This window comes from Anarrhichthys ocellatus, unplaced genomic scaffold (assembly GCF_004355925.1).
Source record: "Anarrhichthys ocellatus isolate YVR2014 unplaced genomic scaffold, GSC_Weel_1.0 scaffold55, whole genome shotgun sequence".
Classification (NCBI taxonomy): Eukaryota; Metazoa; Chordata; class Actinopteri; order Perciformes; family Anarhichadidae; genus Anarrhichthys; species Anarrhichthys ocellatus.
In genome coordinates this window covers 1434262-1454277 of record NW_022280085.1, presented here as the reverse complement: position 1 = coordinate 1454277, position 20016 = coordinate 1434262, and the positions used below count along the sequence as shown (strand labels likewise).

The following is a 20016-nucleotide window of genomic DNA, read 5'->3' as shown; positions in this document are numbered from 1 at the left end:
TGTGTGTGTGTGTGTGTGTGTGTGTGTGTGTGTGTGTGTGTGTGTGTATATGTATGTATGTATGTATGTATGTATGTATATTTTACAGTTAAACTGTGTGGCAACTACTGAGCGTATGAGCCAACAATGTCCTCAAAACACCCACAAGCAATAACCTCAAGGGGCAATGAAGTGGCCAGGTATAAATATTGACACTACTTTTTTTTTTTTTTTTTTTATTGCTGTTTTGTGCTCATCTGTATTTATTGTTTTAAGAGAAGAGCATTTAAATTAATATTCAATTGAAGGACTTTGAAGAATTACTTTTTTTTTTTTTTTTTTTTTTTTATATGTTTACCTCCTCACACTATTTGTGTTTATCAACAAAATCCAGGAGGTCATGTTTTTCTTTTTTCTTCTAAATAAATTCAAAATAATATAATTAAGTTAATACCAATACATTCCTCCCGAGGGACAAACTTGAGGCCACTGTTGCTGTGAGACACACAGCCTCTCACTGTTTCATGTCATGTGACGGGATGCGCTGCCTTTGAATGGATTAGAAGATTGGATTCCTGTTAACATGTGACACACGCATGAGAAACGCAGTATGGCTTCACTGGAGAAGAAGTCTGATGTTGTGAATGCACTGTCGAAGGAAAAAGAATAAAATGTACTGAAAATATTCTCAAAACCTGGATTTTTTTTTTTTTTTTTTTTTTTTTTTTTTTTTTTTTTTAAAATCTGAATAAACGGTTTATCCAAAAAGGAAGAAAGTCATTTGTATTTTCTGTACGCTGTCGTGAAAATATGTTTAATGCTGTGCTGAGCTTTTCTGCCTAATGGAGGCCCTCAGTGGAGCCACTATTCTGGTGACTGCAGGAAAAACAATGATTGCTGATTTGGGCTCTGTTGCCTTTTTTTTGGGTGAAGATGAAAGCAGGAACAGTGAAGTTGGCATCAGAGAAAAGAGAGGTTCACAAGAGAGGGTGATGTAAAAGGTGTTTGCACCCGTTTCAGTCGTCCCACACCGAGCATGTCGTCCTGAGGCCAACCGTAGAGTAACTCGTCCACAAACTGCCCTGAATCTGAAACCAGGAAAAGGGAAGTGTGGTTTTGCACATACAATTCATGAAAAGCAGGTGCATCGTAGACATGCAGGACCTTTTTACCAAAGCATATAGTCACTGAGGAGCATGCCCTTGTCCTGCAGCATATTCTAAACATTGGCATCCTTTTTGGCCGGTGCATCGTTGTGCCGAGTGTCACTTTTTTAGTGGTCTTTGTATGGGTTGCTCTTTGATTGGCAGCTATAGTCCCTCTCTGTCCTTCTATCCTTTTTTTTGTGAGAATCATGAGGGTATTTGAAAAGAAAAGAAAATCCGAGGATTCAACAAAACCTTAAATATCTCATGATGTATGTGTAATAAAGAAATTGGCCTTGTGATTACAGAATAAGTGCAGCAGTAGGAAGTTGCATCCTGCCGCTTATACCTCGACAGCTGCAACAAATGAGTGTAAGCCCCAAAGGTAACCCCCCCCCCCAAGGTCACCGTGAGACCTGCCGCACGGTGTCTTTGTCTTTTGATGATTTTCCTTTCTACCATCACACTGTGAAGAGCTCCTCAGCATGGGGCCCTTTAGATTAAAGACACCCACACAGCCCTGATCTCACCTTCCTTAAACTGACCAGTCACATGTCAACGGGCCTCCAACACGCTAATCATAAATTATTGTTTATCATGCAAAAACATTGATAAAAAACACATGATGAAAATGGGCTTTGTAATATTTTGCACACTTGTGATGGAAATGCTTAACGATAGGTGTGTGTGTGTGTACACATTGTCAATAATTATGTAGAATATTTTTTAAAGCATTTAACTCCACCATCTGGGTAAATAAATCCATCCTAACCAACATTAAATTGGCCCCTTTTCTTCTGGCTCATATCAAACAGGATTTGAGCTGGTTAATCGATTACTCAATTATCTGATTGACAACTATTTCGACACTCGATTTAAAGGAAGGGTAGACTGAATGGAACTGCTATGGACAAAACAAGCATTTTGATGAAGGCTTTTGGGAACATTATGTTTATTTTACACCACATTTCAAATCAAACGAAGTGCTCATCAGATTAATCAATAAGGAAAATGAATCACAGCCATGGTATTAAATAAATTGCTGGGTTTTAAGCACAATCACACAAATACAGGCTGACAATAACGCGGTATACCGACAACTGTATGGTGTTTTGCCTCCCTCGCGCCATTAATATCTCGCGGCCTGATTAAGTTGGGGTGTTCTTGCAGGTATTCGAGTGTTTTCACAGAAACATAAGAGCGTAGTAATATGAGCATTCCTCCTCGTCTCTTCCACAAATACCCATCCCCCATCCTCCATTCCTGCCTGTTAACGCATCCCTCACTGGGCATGCGGGAAGTGAGCGAGACGGTGGATGGGGGGCGCTGCGGAGTCGCACAGGAGGCCGGTCTCTGCGATACAATCTACCAAGAGAGGGGGGTGAAGGAAAAAAACCAACTGGGTAGGTCGGTCTTTGTTTCTGGCTAGGAGGAAAAAACCGAGAGACGTTGCAACCGGAGAGGATTTAAACATCAGCGTTCACCATTAGTGTAAGTCAACTACGATTCGGATATGAGTTCGAGAGAGTTTTGTCTGTGTTTCACGCCGCTGTGGAGAGGATACGTGCGCTTTTACACGGCGCTTTTTTGTTGAGAAAACGACGAGACCCGACATTACAGTGCCGCTGCCGTGGCGCGACAGTGTGCAATGAATGAAAATTGTTTTTGGAAATGTGGTTAGAGCGGAGCACCGTGCCAAGGGTACGGGTGGCGCGTTGGATCAATCAGCCCCGGCGATGAGGGATGCTCTAACCTTTCGCACGTCGCCGCATCTCGAGAAACATCTCGAAAAACAACGCATTTTTTGTGCCCAATTGGCCTGTGCGAGCGTGGCCGGCTAGGCTAACTTGACTAGCTCGCTAGCATGCTAAGCACCGTCGGCAGCCAGCTTATGTTGCGGTATCAATACAGGCTTTTACCTAGCTAGCATGCTAGCCTCGGTCGGGCTGCTGTTCTTTGTCGCTTTTACCCAACACATATAGTGTCGTTTTACCGGCGAGCCAGCTCTCCGGCGAAAACCGGGAAGCTCGTATCACGTTAAGTGAAACTGGGGGTTTAAACGATGAGCTTACCGTTTGTGAACAGACAAAGTGTAACGTTAACTATTAAGTCCTGCTAGGCCTGGCTAACGCTGGCAAAGCTACCCGTGCTAACACTAGCTATCTTAACTGTTATGTGATACAACGTGTTTGTAAATGTAAACATTGTAACAACCGGAATGGCGCGAAGTTTTTACTTTGAAAAGCTGTTCTCTCTGTGACTTTCAGCGGCCGTCTGTGTCAGCAGCGGTTGTGTATTGTTGAACGGAGACGCGTCTACATCATTCTTTTGACCCATAAAGTGACAGTTTAGTTGACCTCTTGAACATCACTGTGTGTATGAAGCTCATCATTTGTATGTATGGCTTCATCTCTTTAGTCTCTTAACTTATTGCTCCCAAATCAGAAGTGTGGTATCAGTGTTGTGAATGATCTTCTTCCATTCAGCAACCGACCATCTGTTACAACTTGAGTTCCCAAAGGTTCATGATTGGATATATTTGAAAGCACAGTGCACCCCACAACCTTATAAAAAGAGTTGTGATTAGTTGTGGTTTGGAGGTTTTGGTTTAAGTTCGCACAACAACAGCAGATCTGCTATTTGAGTGTGGTTTACACGTGACAAAGCACCAAACAATACATCTTAACAAACACAACAGCAGCATGACTTTTCCAAAATAGTTCTTCAACACGCTCTGAGGTTATAGAGAGACGCTTTCCGAGTACGCCGCTAACTGTCCTGTACTGTTTCACTGCACCATTTACGTATGATTGCGATTAACAGTGTAATTGTCGTCATGGTTGAGTTTTTCATATGTAAATATTACGGTGAATTGAGCTCGTTCGGGTTGCGGCGAGCCGGACCTCAGCAGGTCAAGCCCAACCGTGTCTGGTGAGTTTGTGCTTCAGAAAAAAAGAAGCTCCCATGAGGGGTTTTATTATCTCCATTTTGCAGTCTTTAATATTGAATTCAAACAGTTTGTACATTGCTAAAATGATCACAGTTGATTGTGTAGCTCAGTCTCCTCCATCATTTGGACTCGAACAACTACTGCACTGTAAATACATAGAAAAATATTCTGCGCCTTGTTGTCATCTCTTCCTCACAGGGGTACTTTCTGCTGCCACACGTTCCCAGGTTCCCCTGAGAGATGTCCACTCCTGACCCCCCAATGGGAGGGACGCCTCGGCCGGGACCCTCCCCAGGCCCAGGGCCGTCTCCGGGAGGCATGATGGGCCCGAGCCCCGGTCCCTCTCCCGGCTCGGCCCACAGCATGATGGGGCCTAGCCCGGGACCTCCCGGATCTGGACACCCGCACCCTCCACAGGGACCCTCGGGATATCCTCAGGACAACATGCACCAGATGCACAAAGTAAAAAGCTGTTTATTTGTTTCCTTTTTGGTAAAAAAATACACGATTCTGTAAGTTTCTGTGATTATGCAGTAAGAACTAACTTTTTTTTACCTATTTGCCTCCAATATAGCATTCAAAATGAATGTTCCAACCTCTCATCAAAATGCGTTTCATGTATGATGATCTTTTTAATCAGCCCATGGAAGCCATGCATGAGAAGGGGATGCCCGATGACCCCCGCTATGCTCAGATGAAGGGCATGACCATGAGACCAGGGGGGCACAGTGGGATGGGACCCCCTCCGAGCCCAATGGACCAACATTCCCAAGGTAACGTCACGCAACGTTGCGTTTGAGGAACGTTGCGTCCTGAGTCGAAATTTGTCGACGGATGAAGCATGAGAAAATGCATTTCTCCTGCGAATGTCTTTGGTGGCGTGCTCTGCAGTCTGCACGCGCCACGAGGGTTGCCAGTTTGAATCCTCAGATTACTTGAGTCGCTGTAGTCGTTGGAGAAAAGATTAGAATGAAGGATCAACTTTTTTGTCCTCGAAAAGCTCCGCACAGTCAGAACGGATAACGCAGACGTAGTGTGTGTGTGTGTGTGTGTGTGTGTGTGTGTGTGTGTGTGTGTGTGTGTGTGTGTGAGTGTGTGAGTGAGTGAGTGAGTGAGAGAACCCATCCAGCCGGTTTCTCTTCTTGTGTTGCTGCTCATTTGGCAGCATGAGCAGACAGCAGTAGGCAGGACAACGGGAGGGGCGGGGCTGAGGGGCTTCCCCTGTCAGACAACAACAAAGGCAGCTGCGTCTACGAAAAGCACACAGTCAGTAAGCAGAAGAGGATAGGAAGTAAGAGACGCAGAAGAACACTGATGTGAACCAATAGTGGTGTCTTTGATATGTAGATAGTTCCGTGTTTAACGGAGGTAAAGAGTGTTTTGTTCAGTTGTTTCTTGGGCAGTCTTGGAAGAGAATAAAACTACATGTTACTTAGCTTATACTCAGTATTTTAACTTTTATTAAGGTCAAATCTGGCTGAGTTAACATAAATTGAAGCTTCCGAACCCGATTCATAACAGAGTTGTGTTCAGAATTGCATACGAACGTACTGCGTGCTCCATACTCGGATCAGTATGTACTGCATACTGCCTACTAAATTAATGATGAAGTATTCCATTAGCAGCAGACCGTTCACACTGAAGTAAACTCAAGCAATACGTCTTCTCTGCGTCACATGACCGTATCGACCACGACGTTACCGGTCAAAGCTACCGTTGAATGGAAATTGTTAATCACAAATCAACATTACCTCTTCCTTTCAATATTTTCCGGTATTAATTTAAGGCAAATTAAGATTATTACATGTTTTAGCATTTTCCACAGTACATTTTATACGTGAGATCCTGCGTATTTCCCTCTTAGCTGTGCCTCAATGTAACTCGCCATCATTCCTAATTATTTAATCCAACCAGTTAATTGTTAAAACCGTCTTCCTCGCAGTCCGTGGTTTTGGGGCGGTTATGTATATCCACTCTACTCAGAAATTCTTGCTAATCTAGTATAAATCTACAGCCGAGTCAATCGGAACGCACCTCGTACTAAATGTTACGTCACACTTAGTATGAATAGTACGTTAGTGTGCGATGTCTAACAGAGTAATGAATCATTTCGCATACCCATCATGCATCTGTTCCGTGTTCCCCAGGTTACCCCTCTCCACTGGGAGGCTCAGAGCACGCACCCAGCCCTGTCCCAGCCAACGGCCCTCCCCCCGGCCCCATGATGCCCGGCGGTCCCCCCGGCCCCATGATGGCCGGCGGTCCCCCCGGCCCCATGATGCCCGGCGGTCCCCCCGGCCCTGGGGCCGGCCCCATGGAGGGCAGCGGGGACCCGAACCATGTAATGGGTCAACCTAACCGCGGGGGTCCCCAGGGTCCGGGCGGACCCAGCGTGGCAGGAGTTGGACCCAGCGGTGCAGCTGGTCCCGCGCCTTTCAACCAGAACCAGTTGCACCAACTCAGGGCTCAGATTATGGCGTACAAGATGCTGGCCCGCAGTCAGCCCTTACCGGACCACCTGCAGATGGCCGTGCAGGGGAAAAGGCCCATGCCGGGGATGCAGCAACCGCCGATGCCCAACATGCCGCCCTCCACGGGGCCTGGTGTTGGGCCTGGAGTTGTTCCTGGACCCGCTCAGGCCAACTACAACCGACCACACGGTGAGTTAAGTTGGGCCCACAGGAAGCCGGTTTAGTGTGTTTTTGTAATGATATCCAAGCATGAGCTTTGAACAAAGAAAGCAGAATGTGTGATAGCTCAGCAGAGACACCTGGTGGCTGAAAGTGAATTCATTATTTATTAGCTTTCATAATATTCACTAAATGAAATTGTTCTTCTTGTTTTAGGCATGGTAGGTCCTAATATGGTGCCTCCTGGACCTGCAGGAGTCCCCCCCGGTATGCAAGGCCCACCTACCAACGGACCCCCTAAATCATGGCCTGAAGGTAAACTTAGTCTTGCGGCTCAACTCCGTCATCACGTTGCGTGTTTCACATGCACACGCGGCAGGATCTGACCTCTCCTGACTCCTCTCCTGCAGGACCAATGGTGAATGCCGCGGCCCCCTCAAACCCTCCACAGAAGCTGATCCCACCTCAGCCCACCGGCAGACCCTCTCCCGCTCCCCCCCCCGTTCCCCCCGCCGCCTCCCCGGTGATGCCCCCTCAGACGCACTCCCCGGGGCAGCCCGCCCAGCCCCCTCCCATGATGCTCCACCAGAAGCAGAACCGCATAACCCCCATCCAAAAGCCCCGCGGGCTGGACCCGGTGGAGATCCTCCAGGAGAGAGAGTACAGGTGAGGACAGGGTGTGGGCGAAACGCCGCGCTGAAGTGTGCAATGTATATTTCTTTCTAACATGGTATTTAAACTTAAACACTCAAAATACATTTAAAAACCATAATTTCATGAATTTTGCATGAATCTATGTATTCTGCAGGCTACAGGCCCGTATTGCTAACCGTATCCAGGAGCTGGAGAACCTGCCTGGCTCTCTAGCCGGTGACCTGCGCACCAAGGCCACCATCGAGCTCAAGGCCCTGAGGCTGCTTAACTTCCAAAGACAGGTAGCCAAGAAATGATCTGCGCAAGAAACGCTTCAAGTGCAGCCAACTGTAGCACATATTGAACCCTCCGTTCCCAGGTGGAGAAGACGCAGTGTTCAATGCGTCTCCTGTTTGTTGTGCCCACAGCTGCGTCAGGAGGTGGTGGTCTGCATGCGCCGGGACACCGCTTTGGAAACGGCCCTCAACGCCAAGGCCTACAAGCGCAGCAAACGGCAGTCGCTGCGCGAAGCGCGCATCACCGAGAAGCTTGAGAAACAGCAGAAGATCGAACAGGAAAGGAAACGTCGGCAGAAACACCAGGTACGCCTCGGGAAGAAGACTTCTGTGGGTGGGGGCGGTTTAAAGGGCAGAGGGGCTCATTTGTCCGTCTGTATGAATATTCCAGATTGTATTCAATTAAACCTCCTGTTTTCAGGGCTTTTTTTTTTTATTATCTAGTTGTGACTTGTGATAGTTTTCCCAAAAACGAACAGATTTATTCAAGACAGCAGAAAAAAAAACTATTTCTCAACAGAGCAAAAAGTTTAAAGAAACAAAAGGGAAAATAGGTTTCTATTCACTATTATTTGTCAAATAATATAACAGCTGTGGCTTTGTGTGTCCTTTCTGTTGACAGGAATACCTCAACAGCATCCTGCAGCACGCCAAGGATTTCAAGGAGTACCACCGCTCCATCACCGCAAAGCTCCAGAAGGCCACCAAGGCCGTCGCCACCTACCATGCCAACACCGAGCGCGAGCAGAAGAAGGAGAACGAGCGCATCGAGAAGGAGAGAATGCGGAGGCTGATGGTGAGACTCAAAAAAAATCTATCAAGGAGACACACGCACGCACACACTTGTTTTCGCCGTCGACCGTTTCAGGAATATCTAGACGTTGTAGTTTTAGCGGGTGTGTTCATTGTTGAATCTCCTCCCCAGGCTGAAGATGAAGAAGGCTACCGTAAACTTATCGACCAGAAGAAAGACAAGCGTCTGGCCTACCTGCTGCAGCAGACGGACGAGTACGTGGCCAACCTCACCGACCTGGTGCGCGCCCACAAAGCCGTGCAAGCCCTCAGAGAGAAGAAGAAGAAGAAGAAAAAGAAGGTGAACGTTTCGAACATGCAGGCGTGCATTTAATGCATTTAAATTGCGGGGGTTTTTATCCATGTACATTTTTAAATGTTTGTTTTTTCCCCCCCAGAAGCCGGTGACTATGGAGGGTGGTGGCCTGGGACCTGATGGAGAGGTGAGGAACACGTCTACTTGAACAAGAGGTTTATAATCGTAATGATCTACCTGACGTGGTTTTTATTTACTCCAGCGTTGATGTTTTGTCTCCTCGCAGCCTTTAGATGAGACCAGTCAAATGAGCGACCTGCCGGTGAGGGTGATCCACATGGACAGTGGGAAGGTCCTAGCCGGGATGGAAGCGCCGAAGGCCGGCCAGCTGGAGACCTGGCTGGAAATGAACCCGGGGTCAGTGTCAAGTCTGCCTAACGATAGCTTCAGCGAGGGAGATATATATTCACTGTTTTGTTGAATTCAGTGGCAATGTTGGAGGCAGACGTTCTGGAACAAATAGTGAAAGACGTAAACCCGTCGTGTCTCCGTAAATGTTTCTTCACCTTGTCAAAAAAAAATGTTGTTCCTCTCTCGCAGATACGAAGTAGCGCCGCGCTCAGACAGCGAAGAAAGCGGTTCAGAAGAAGAAGAAGACGACGATGAGGAGGTGTGTGTGCCACTGGGATCTCTACGTCAAAGCAAAATGGTCACTTTGTGATTTCTGGCAAACTGTTGTCTAAACCCCCCCCCCCCTCCTTTTTTTTGCGTCAGGAGGAAGAAGAGGTGCTACCTCATTCCTCTTTAGCTCCATTAGAGGAGAAGAAGATGATTCCCGACCCTGACAGCGCAGAAGCCGGTGAAGTGGATGTCCTGCATATCATCGAGTAAGATGGAACCACTGAGATTTTGGTGTTCTTAAATCTTTTATGCCTTTGGGATTTATATGTTAACGTTTTTAAATCTAGTTGTTCCCCAAACCTCACTGTATTTTCCATCTCCTTCCACCAGACACGCCAAGCAGGACGTGGACGACGAGTACGGCAATGCGAGTTTCAACCGAGGCCTGCAGTCGTACTACGCCGTGGCCCACGCCGTCACCGAGAAGGTGGAAAAGCAGTCCACACTGCTGATCAACGGGGAGCTCAAGCAATACCAGGTACGCAGCCCGAAAAACACGCCGCACAGAGTAGAAGAAGCCATCTCCGTTCAGTGAGCCGAGCCAAACCCCAAAGCCAACGTTGACCCCGTTTTCCCTGTGCAGGTCAAAGGTTTGGAGTGGCTGGTGTCTCTTTACAACAACAACTTGAATGGCATCCTGGCGGATGAGATGGGTCTGGGGAAAACCATCCAGACCATCGCCCTCATCACTTACCTCATGGAGATGAAGCGCCTCAACGGGCCCTTCCTCATCATCGTACCTCTCTCGTAAGCCCCTCCCCTCCATCTGTGAAATCACAAGATGCACTTTTACAGAAAACACGAGTTGTGTTCTTATGTTCACCTCTTTGTCTGTTTCTGTCTTTTGTTTTCAGAACTCTATCAAACTGGGTCTACGAGTTTGATAAGTGGGCCCCATCTGTTGTGAAAATCTCCTATAAGGTCAGTCCCTTGACAAAAAGAGTTTAAAATCAGAGGTCAATGACACATTCAATCATCTGTTTTTTTTTTGTTTTTTTGTGCGCTTTTGTCGTCGAACATAACTTGAAAGCAATTCCGTTCATTCTCAGGGGTCTCCAGCTGCTCGCCGTGCGTTCGTTCCCATCTTGCGCAGCGGCAAGTTCAACGTGCTGCTCACCACGTACGAGTACATTATCAAAGACAAGCAGGTGCTAGCAAAGGTAAGGGAGCAACCCTCGTAATTGGTTTTAAAGTCGCATGCAAGAAGAAAAAAAATGTCCCTCTAACTCCTATGTTTCCTCCCAAAGCTTCGCTGGAAGTACATGATCGTGGACGAGGGCCATCGTATGAAGAACCACCACTGTAAGCTGACCCAGGTGCTGAACACTCACTACTTGGCCCCGCGCCGCGTGCTGCTCACCGGCACTCCGCTGCAGAACAAGCTGCCCGAGCTCTGGGCCCTGCTCAACTTCCTCCTGCCCACCATTTTCAAGAGCTGCACCACGTTCGAGCAGTGGTTCAACGCCCCCTTCGCCATGACCGGAGAGAAGGTGGGTGGCGGTTCCAGAATCGAGTGCACCGTTGCGTCGTGTTTTCACAAAGACCTCCACATAACAGTGAGCTGAATGTTGTTGTTTTCTCTTTCTGTCCCCTCCAGGTTGACCTGAACGAAGAGGAGACCATTCTGATCATTCGACGTCTACACAAAGTGCTCAGGCCGTTCCTGCTGCGCCGACTCAAGAAAGAAGTCGAGGCTCAGCTGCCCGAGAAGGTCAGCTTGTTCGCGCTCGTTGAGATGACATTTCATTCCTTCATGAATGTTTAAGCTCAACATCAGTGGGGGTTTTTTAATCAAATAATTGATATTTAAAATCTTTTCGTCCTTCGTCGCTGGTTTGTAGGTGGAGTACGTGATTAAGTGCGACATGTCGGCCCTGCAGAGGGTTCTGTACAGACACATGCAGGCCAAGGGAGTGTTGCTCACAGACGGGTCAGAAAAGGACAAGAAGGTAAGGAGAAGAAGATGACGACTTTTTACATTTCATCGGTGAAAACATCATTTTGATGACATTTTAGTATTGTACCAAAAGTTTAGCTCATTTGAATGGCTAAACGAAACTGAAAAGCTCTCTCCTCTTCTACATGTTCTAGGGTAAAGGTGGCACGAAGACCCTGATGAACACTATCATGCAACTGAGAAAGATCTGCAACCACCCCTACATGTTCCAGCACATTGAGGTAAAGAAACAGAGGCTCCAACCTCAACGCACTAGGAGAGTAGAAACGGCTGCAGATGGAATGAACGTGACCGTTTTTTTTTTGTTGTTTGTTTTTTTTTAACAGGAGTCTTTCTCCGAGCATCTCGGCTTCACCGGCGGGACCGTGGGCGGGTACGTAAAGCTTGAACTTGTGTGTTTGCGCAACGCGTGTGACGGTAAATATATGTCACACACTGGTTGCGTTCGTCCTGCTCATATGTTTCTCCCTCCTGCCTGCTCCAGAGCTGAACTGTACCGCTCCTCTGGGAAGTTTGAGCTGCTGGACCGCATCCTGCCCAAGCTGAGGGCCACCAACCACAAAGTGCTGCTCTTCTGTCAAATGACCACCCTCATGACCATCATGGAGGACTACTTTGCCTTCCGAGGCTTCAAGTACCTGCGTCTGGACGGTGAGACATCCGCTCAAGTGTTTGTGGGTCTAATTGTATTAGTCCTCAGTCGAGGACTCTCTTCCTGTGCACTCTTTAACAATCCTTGTCCTCCTCGTACAGGAACCACCAAGGCGGAGGACCGCGGCATGCTGCTGAAGACATTCAATGACCCGGCCTCAACGTACTTTGTGTTCCTGCTCAGCACCAGGGCCGGAGGCCTGGGCCTCAACCTGCAGTCTGCTGACACGGTCGTCATCTATGACAGCGACTGGAACCCACATCAGGTACGCCCACACACATGTATCTGGTCATCAGTGCAATATGGCTTATAAATAACCTCTGTACTTTCAGGCTATGCCATATTTATATCACTGTTTTAACCATTTGATGCGTATGATAGTGATCATTCTGATAAGCTAATCTGAGAGGGAACACAGCTCAGTATGTGAGTGTTGTCTGAATTCAAATTTTCTGTAAAATACAGTTTGCAGGCGGTATTTTTTTATATTTTAGTCATTTAATATTTATTCATTTTGTTTGATATATTTGTGTATTTTTATTTATTCATTATTGACTGACTGACTTGAATGTGAAATTGAGGTTCACTGGAAGGTCATCTCTTACCGTAATTCCTGGTATATACACGTATATATGCCAAACCCATTCAAATGTAGGGATGGGGTTACATGCAGTTGGATCAAGGCCAAAGGGCTAAAAGAGTTATTAATATGTGAAGAGGGGAACTTTAGCACAAAGTCTTCAATATGAAACAGTGAGTTGTGGGGATGTCTGGTTCAATATATCGCCCAATAGTAAAACACAAGATGAGTCCATACCACCTAAGCTGTTGGCTTTCTCTAATATCTCCTTCAGCATCTCAGGGTTATTATTATGTTACACTATTACTCATTTTTGTATCATTCCGTCTAAACTAACCACCATGTGCGTACCCCCTACAGGACCTGCAGGCCCAGGACCGAGCCCACCGCATCGGTCAGCAGAACGAGGTGCGCGTGCTCCGCCTCTGCACTGTCAACAGCGTGGAGGAGAAGATCCTGGCGGCGGCCAAGTACAAGCTGAACGTGGACCAGAAGGTCATCCAGGCCGGCATGTTCGACCAGAAGTCCTCCGGCTGTGAGCGCCGGGCCTTCCTGCAGGCCATCCTGGAGCACGAGGAGCAGGACGAGGTCGGGGCTCAAGAAGGCTGCCGTCCTCGGGGGGCGTGGGTGAGTGAAATCTGAACCTGTTACACTGTACCTCACCCGCCCACTCTCTTTCTCTCCTTCTCCCGTCTCTCTTCTTTATTTCCCTCTTTTCTTACGATTTGTGAGCTTTCATCAATACAGACTTCTCTTCTAGCGTTTCCCTTCTGACTCTTTTGTCTCTTTTCTCTGCTGTTTTTCCCTTTTTTCTTTCTTAATCCCAACATTCAAATGTAGTTCTACTGATAACCGCTATTTACACTCGTACGTATCGTAAAAAGCAATATGAATTGATACATTTTTTCCCAGGTGAGGGTCATTAGTTCTATAAAGTGGCTCTGAGGTGCCACAGAGATCTGCCCTTAGTCTCCTGTTGTTCACTTTTTGTCTTATTTGTCTGCAGGAGGAAGACGAAGTGCCCGATGATGAAACGGTCAATCAGATGATCGCCAGAAGTGAAGAGGAGTTTGAACTGTTCATGGTTAATCCCACGTCCTTATACATTTTTTTTCAAAATACTTCTTAACTTTATAATCTGAATCCACTAAATGTTTTTTTGTTTTGTTGTTGTTTGTGTTCATTCCAGCGCATGGATCTAGACAGGCGCCGCGAGGACGCCCGCAACCCTAAGAGGAAACCCCGTCTGATGGAGGAGATCGATATGCCCAGCTGGATTTTGAAAGACGACGCCGAGGTCGAGAGGCTAACTTGCGAGGAGGAGGAGGAGAAGCTGTTCGGCAGAGGATCCCGCCAGCGTAAGGAGGTGGACTACAGCGACTCGCTCACTGAGAAGCAGTGGCTCAAGGTGAGACGTCGTCACGTTTAGTTGTTAGGAAAGATTTTTACTTTGCGTCTTCGGAGCATTCTAATTTCTCCTCCCCCGCAGGCCATAGAGGAGGGAAATCTAGAGGACATCGAAGAGGAGGTGCGCCACAAAAAAACGACCAGAAAGCGCAAGAGGGACCGCGACCACCACGACGGCGGCCCGGCCACGCCCAGCTCCAGCAGCGGCCGCGGGCGAGACAAGGACGAGGAGGTGAAGAAGGCGAAGAAACGCGGCCGCCCGCCCGCCGAGAAGCTCTCCCCAAACCCCTCGTCCCTCACGAAGAAGATGAAGAAGATCGTCGACGCCGTCATCAAATACAAGGACGGGTGAGGACGGCAGCGTAGATCCTCAAGCATGCTAGAATATGACCGCACTGAGAGGTTGTCGGAAATAATATTTATGTAATCTGAAGAAAAGAAGCGTCATTAAGTGGTAGTTTTAGATTCAGCATTGACTAACAGTGATGCATACTAAGAGACCTTGCTGCCTTGTTTCAGTACTAACGGGCGACAGCTGAGCGAAGTCTTCATCCAGCTGCCTTCGCGCAAGGAGCTGCCCGAGTACTACGAGCTCATCCGCAAACCAGTGGACTTCAGAAAGATCAAGGTGAGGAGGAAGCTCGATCTGCTCTTCGTGTTAAAGGGGCAGTTCAGATGTTTTTAAAGTGGGGTTGTATGAGGTACTTATCCATAGTATTATGTGTATATATGTATTACCTACAGTGGATGACGGTCGGCACGCCCCCAGTTTGGAGAAACAGACGGGAGTACCGGTGGGGAAGCAAAGAAATGTGCTGCTGTGGACGGGGGGGGGGGGGGCAGCAGCACCTAAAAAATCTGTTTAAGTGTACAATATATTTAGTGTATTTTCACCGCTGTCAGACAGCCCATTCTGAAGCAGAACTGAAACTCATCTGTGCTCTCTTCAAAAAAAATAATCTTACCTCTCAGAACACAGGAGTAGGATCTACTTCAATTAGTTGGTTTGTGTCATTGTGTGACTTTGTTTTTGGTTTTTTTAAAGGGTTAATTCGGTTTCACCAAAGTCACACAATAACACAAACTAACAGATTGAGGCAGCCGTAGACTAAACTACAGCGTACTGCCAGTACAATGTATGTTTTTGCCAAAGGAATCTGGTGGCTTTGAAGAAAGCATAGATAACAGCTTCTATTCCCCAACGTAAAGCGCTGAAAATAGTGTAAATGTAGTGTATAGATGTTGATTCTTTTTGGTGTCTAAAAAAACGTTTTGCTGCCCCCACCCCGTCCACAGCGTTGCGTTACTTTGTTTCCGTGCGGTAACTTCTGCCTGTTTCTCCAAACTGGGGGCGTTCCGACCAGTATCTCCTGTAGGTGATACACCGACTATGCATGAGTGCCTCATACAGCCCCACTTATCCAGACTATCCCTTTAAGAATGTGTACAGCTGTATCTTCTGTTTGTCTGACGGCTGCCTTCCTTTTGTCCCCTTCCCGCCACCAGGAGAGGATCCGGAGCCACAAGTACCGCAGCCTGAACGACCTGGAGAAGGACGTGATGCTGCTGTGTCAAAATGCCCAGACTTTCAACCTGGAGGGGTCTCTGGTGAGTTAAGCCACAAGCGCACACTCACCACTGTTTAATATATCTGAGTAAATTAACGTCGACAGAGCGTTTCTCAGTCAAAATAAGTGCTATAGGGAAGTAAGCTGAACCTCAATGTTGTAGTAATCTCTTTGCGTAACTCCTTCAGATCTATGAGGACTCCATTGTGCTGCAGTCCGTCTTCACCAGTGTGAGACAGAAGATTGAGAAGGAGGACGAGAGCGAAGGAGAGGAAAGTGAGGACGACGACGACGACCTAGACGAAGGCTCCGAGTCTGAATGTAAGTATCGGAAACGGAAGTGTTTCACACACCGAACACCGAAGCGTTGACGCAGGAGGCCGGGGGAGGCGCATTGAACGCGACCGTGTTTGTGATCTTTCTTTTTTTTTTCTTTTTTTTTTTTTTTTTTTGTTTTCTGTCAGCTCGTTCGGTGAAAGTGAAGATCAAGCTGAGCCGGAAAGAAAAGGGGGACCGAGGGGGAAAAGGAACACGACGGAGGGGCCGCGGTGCCCGGGCTAAACCTGTGGTGAGCGACGATGACAGCGAGGAGGAACAGGAAGAGGTGAGACGAGACGTTCCAACACAGGCGCAACATCCCTCTGAGAGGCAAACGCTGACAGTGATAGTGTGAAGATGCTCCCTTTGCTTTTTTGTGTAATGATGTAAATATAGAGCTTAATGAAAGCTAGCGCTCAGTGTTAAATACAGCTATTTTGTATTATATCAATAACTTCTTTATTGACCAGAAATTAGATCGTAATATTTAAACGTGTCGCAGTGTGAGCGGACACTACGCTCTCGTGTAGCCTCTGTGTACTTCTGCTAGATAACGTAAGTGAATCTGTGTTTCAGGAGCGTTCAGCCAGCGGCAGCGAGGAGGACTGAAGTGAACCCACTCCCCATTGGACCAACGGCCTACTGAGCCCCTTGGCTGGACTTTATATATTTTACTTAGATACAGCAGGGAGACAGTCGGTGGCTTAGTTTTACTAGATGAGCTGATTTTTAGTGAGACAATTGTATTCTCATTAAAGGTATACCCTTAATTGAAAAAAGATTAAAATATGAAAGCTATGAACCATTCACTTCCATATTTAAACCATTTCCCCTGTATGAATAGTAGTGTCTCTTTGCCTTTTTTTTGTTTTCTCCTGTAAGTGGAAAATTGACAGAGCCTGAATTATAGATTGATCGTGGGCCATACAGACAGCTAACTGGTTTTTTTAAGTGGTATTCATTTTGTTGTCTTTTTTACTTTAAGACAAAGCGTACATGTGAACCAGGAGTCACCGCGTTCCCTGAAGTCCTTTTTTTTTTTTTTTTTTTTTTTTTTTTTTTTTTTTTTTTTTTTTTTTGAATGCATGTCGTGCGTGTCTGTGGAAAAGCACCTGGGTGTGTCTTTGCTATTATCTCTGTGTTTAATTTAAGACTACAAGCGGGATCACGGTGCATCCCACCCTACAGCCCCTCCCTCTCAGGTTGTGTATGTAAAGGGGGAGGAAGGGATAGGACCATTTTCTCGTGTCGGTGTCACTGGATTCCAAAAAGTACAATAAAGGCATCTCATAATTAAAGCTGCTCTTTGCTTTTGTTTGCCCCCAAAACAGAAAATGCACCCTGACACAGTTGCATGCACTGCACTCATCACATCTGTACACTAGATGGCCTCCTGAGAACATGCAGCTGCTTGTTTACATCTGCTACCATCATTTTTTTTCAGTCGGTGTCATGTTTCAGGTCGTAGTAAATAGTTTTCACTGAAGTCACATTCATTTTTCACTTTTACTACTGGTTCCTGTGGTATTTATTTTGGGTTTGGGCTATGATTGATATCTTTATATATATTTGGACATACCCATACACTGTGTATAAATAGCACCAAAGTTGTCAAAAAAACTCAAGTAAAGCTACATCAACGCCACCAGTGTGCTCCAAATGTGTTCATTTGCATTGAATATTTTTAAAAATAACTAACTCAACAGAACTAGGTTTTTATAATGTCACCATGACCATGACATATTACAGACTAAATTAGTGCATCTATTTTCCTAATGCAGTATTCACTATACATTTTTTTTCCTAATGCAGTATTCACTATACATTTTTTTTATTTTATTCAGTCATAAACCTGAACTGTATATGTTTTGGTAAAGTTCTCCTCTATACTACACGCAGGCTAGTTGTTTCTCTGTTTGAACAGGGCATCTATTACCTTTTAATGCTAGTTTAGTGTTTCAACCATTTATACAATGTTACTTTTAGCTAACTGCTTCCACCACCAAATCGATTACTTTTAAGCAAAATACTTTAGAGGCCTTCACATTACTTTAAGATAACGTTATCTATTCCAACAATTTATCCACTAGCTACTTTTAGCTAACTATTTTAACTGTTTATGCATTAATTTTAGCTAATATTTATTTACACTGCTGTGGTTATTAGTAAACTATTTTAACCATGTATGCATTATTGTTACTTTAGGTAAGTTAACTGTTTCAACCCTAAATCTATTACTTTTAGCTAACTAGCGTAGAGGCCTATACATCATATTTTGCTAACGTTATCAATTCCAACAATTTATCCACTAGCTACTTTTAGCTAACTATTTTAACTGTTTATGCATTACTTTTAGCTAACATCTATTTCCACTGCTGCTATTAGTGGTAATACTTTTTCTATTCTATTATTACTTGTTTTTTATATAATTTTTCCATTAAAAGGCTTTTCAGTGAGTTCTTTCTTTTCCAAGCCCTCTGAGGCAAATTTGGCCGTACAAATAAATCAAATTTAATTATTTAAACCATTAGCTTATTTTAGCTAACTATTTCAGCTATTCAATTTAGCTGACATGTTCAACCATTGATCTATTTCACAATGTATCTGCTTTTTAAGATGTAATGGCATCCAGCAGCGAGGCTGCAGATTCCAAACAACTCTGCATGACAATTACAGAAGAACAGCGGAACTGCATCTCCAGGGGTAACTTTCACCCAGGATCTGATCTTAGTTTCCCAACTCCGTCCTCACTCCTCACAGGTTACATCTTGACCCTCACACACACACACACACACTCTCTGATCCTCCTCCTCTTTGCATGATTGTTTCAGCACCTGAACAAACATGAAGGTTTATCTGCTATGATTTTGCCGTGTGAGTGACTTCTCCTGCCTCGGCTGAGTTTTAGAGGAACAGTTATCCCAGCATGACTCCCCCAGCAGACTCATTTTTCCGTGTGAATATGTGTTTGTACAGTTGTCATTAAGCCAAGATTCATTGGCTGTTTCCACTATGAATATCCTCTGTTTAGATCTTTTTCTATATAACATAAAAGATTAGGAGCCGGGATATTTTCGCTGAATCTGAAATAAACCTGACTTGTCCTTCTGAAAAGTAATAGAAGTAAGAAAGACAGGAGGCTTTTCAACAACTTTCCCCTCACAGCCTTTTATTGTTGTCATCCCCTTGCATCACAGTGTAAGTCTTATCTTCCTTTCCAGGGCCAAGTTGATGAAGCCGATTTCTTAGGAGCAACATTCCCTATCCAGGGGCCACAGTTGAAATGTGTCCCCCAGCTGGCCAGTGGCATTTCCATGGGGATGATTGATAGCTAAACACAAAAGTAATGTCTGAAATATTAAATTTCAGCCCCAAAATCTCTTTTTGTGCTTTGATTCTACCATAGAAACAAAACTCTCTTCCCCTCTCACCCGACAGAACGCTGAGGTGAGGAGGTTGAGACTGTGCATGATGAAAGAGAGGGAGAGTTATAGTGGAGGGGTGTGAGAGGAGCTTTACCTCGCATGTACTTTTGTTTCTTTATCAAGGGAAACATCAGGAGTTTCTACCTTGCTCTGTTTTCAATCGGGCATGAAAGAGAGGAGAATGTGGACAACAAACCGCCAACATCTCATCGGGAAGTTAGAGGTTAACTCCGGCACAGTTTTGAAAACCTTTCCTGTGTCACAGTCGGTCACCCAAAGGACCCAGTTTTAGCAGAGGCCTGAAAATTCCTTGTCACATCTTATTAAATTGCAGCCCGATGTGCAGTACTGTGGGCCTGGAGGTGGGCGGGCTCGCCCTCTGAGAGGCCGAACATTGGACGGAAAATGTGTCTTGTACAGCGCATGGTTCTGGTGTTCATCAATGTAACAGCAACATTGAGTCCATGGGAGGTCAATGTGTGCACCAGTGTTGGGAAGTAACAAAGTGCATTTACTCAAATACAGTACCGAGATGCAGATTAGAGGTAGTTGTACTTCAGTATTTACGTCTTTCTATACTTAATACTTTACTAGATTTCAGAAGGAAACATCATCAAGAAAACGCACATCATCATGTGGAAAACGCTCCAATATCAGTAAAAGAGCCGACGTATTGCCATCTAAAAGTACTTAAAGTATCACACACAAGTATTCATCATGCACCACCTCAGTGTTATATTATTGGAT

General features: G+C 45.7%; 2 protein-coding genes across 3 annotated transcripts in view; both read left to right on the top strand.

Annotated features, from left to right (window-relative positions):
- Positions 1 to 1819, top strand: part of LOC116396283 (cysteine protease ATG4D-like) — a 22488-nt gene extending 20669 nt beyond the window's left edge. For both annotated transcript variants that reach the window (XM_031870782.1, XM_031870781.1), the window contains one exon: positions 1806 to 1819. The gene's annotated coding sequence lies outside the window, so the exon portion shown is untranslated. The remainder of the gene's footprint in view (positions 1 to 1805) is intronic.
- Positions 1820 to 4314: 2495 nt separating this feature from the next.
- Positions 4315 to 16453, top strand: smarca4a (SWI/SNF related BAF chromatin remodeling complex subunit ATPase 4a). Its single transcript, XM_031870965.1, has 33 exons — positions 4315 to 4536; positions 4715 to 4847; positions 6222 to 6734; positions 6921 to 7019; positions 7115 to 7370; positions 7513 to 7639; positions 7766 to 7939; positions 8256 to 8429; positions 8559 to 8726; positions 8824 to 8868; positions 8968 to 9098; positions 9282 to 9351; positions 9456 to 9568; positions 9693 to 9840; positions 9946 to 10109; positions 10217 to 10283; positions 10412 to 10522; positions 10610 to 10852; positions 10960 to 11073; positions 11204 to 11311; positions 11454 to 11540; positions 11646 to 11692; positions 11804 to 11970; positions 12073 to 12236; positions 12912 to 13178; positions 13558 to 13635; positions 13741 to 13959; positions 14041 to 14306; positions 14478 to 14586; positions 15465 to 15566; positions 15715 to 15847; positions 15991 to 16130; positions 16421 to 16453. Exons 1-33 carry the CDS (start codon positions 4315 to 4317, stop codon positions 16451 to 16453), a joined length of 4992 nt encoding a protein of 1663 aa, XP_031726825.1.
- Positions 16454 to 20016: the final 3563 nt, after the last annotated feature.

Excerpts from the sequence above, each read along its gene's own strand:
- smarca4a (XM_031870965.1), top strand. The coding sequence starts at position 4,315 with ATGTCCACTCCTGACCCCCCAATGGGAGGGACGCCTCGGCCGGGACCC. Across the intron at positions 8,869-8,967 it reads GCCTGGGACCTGATGGAGAG|CCTTTAGATGAGACCAGTCA; the intron begins GTGAGGAACACG and ends GTCTCCTCGCAG. Across the intron at positions 16,131-16,420 it reads GCGAGGAGGAACAGGAAGAG|GAGCGTTCAGCCAGCGGCAG; the intron begins GTGAGACGAGAC and ends TCTGTGTTTCAG.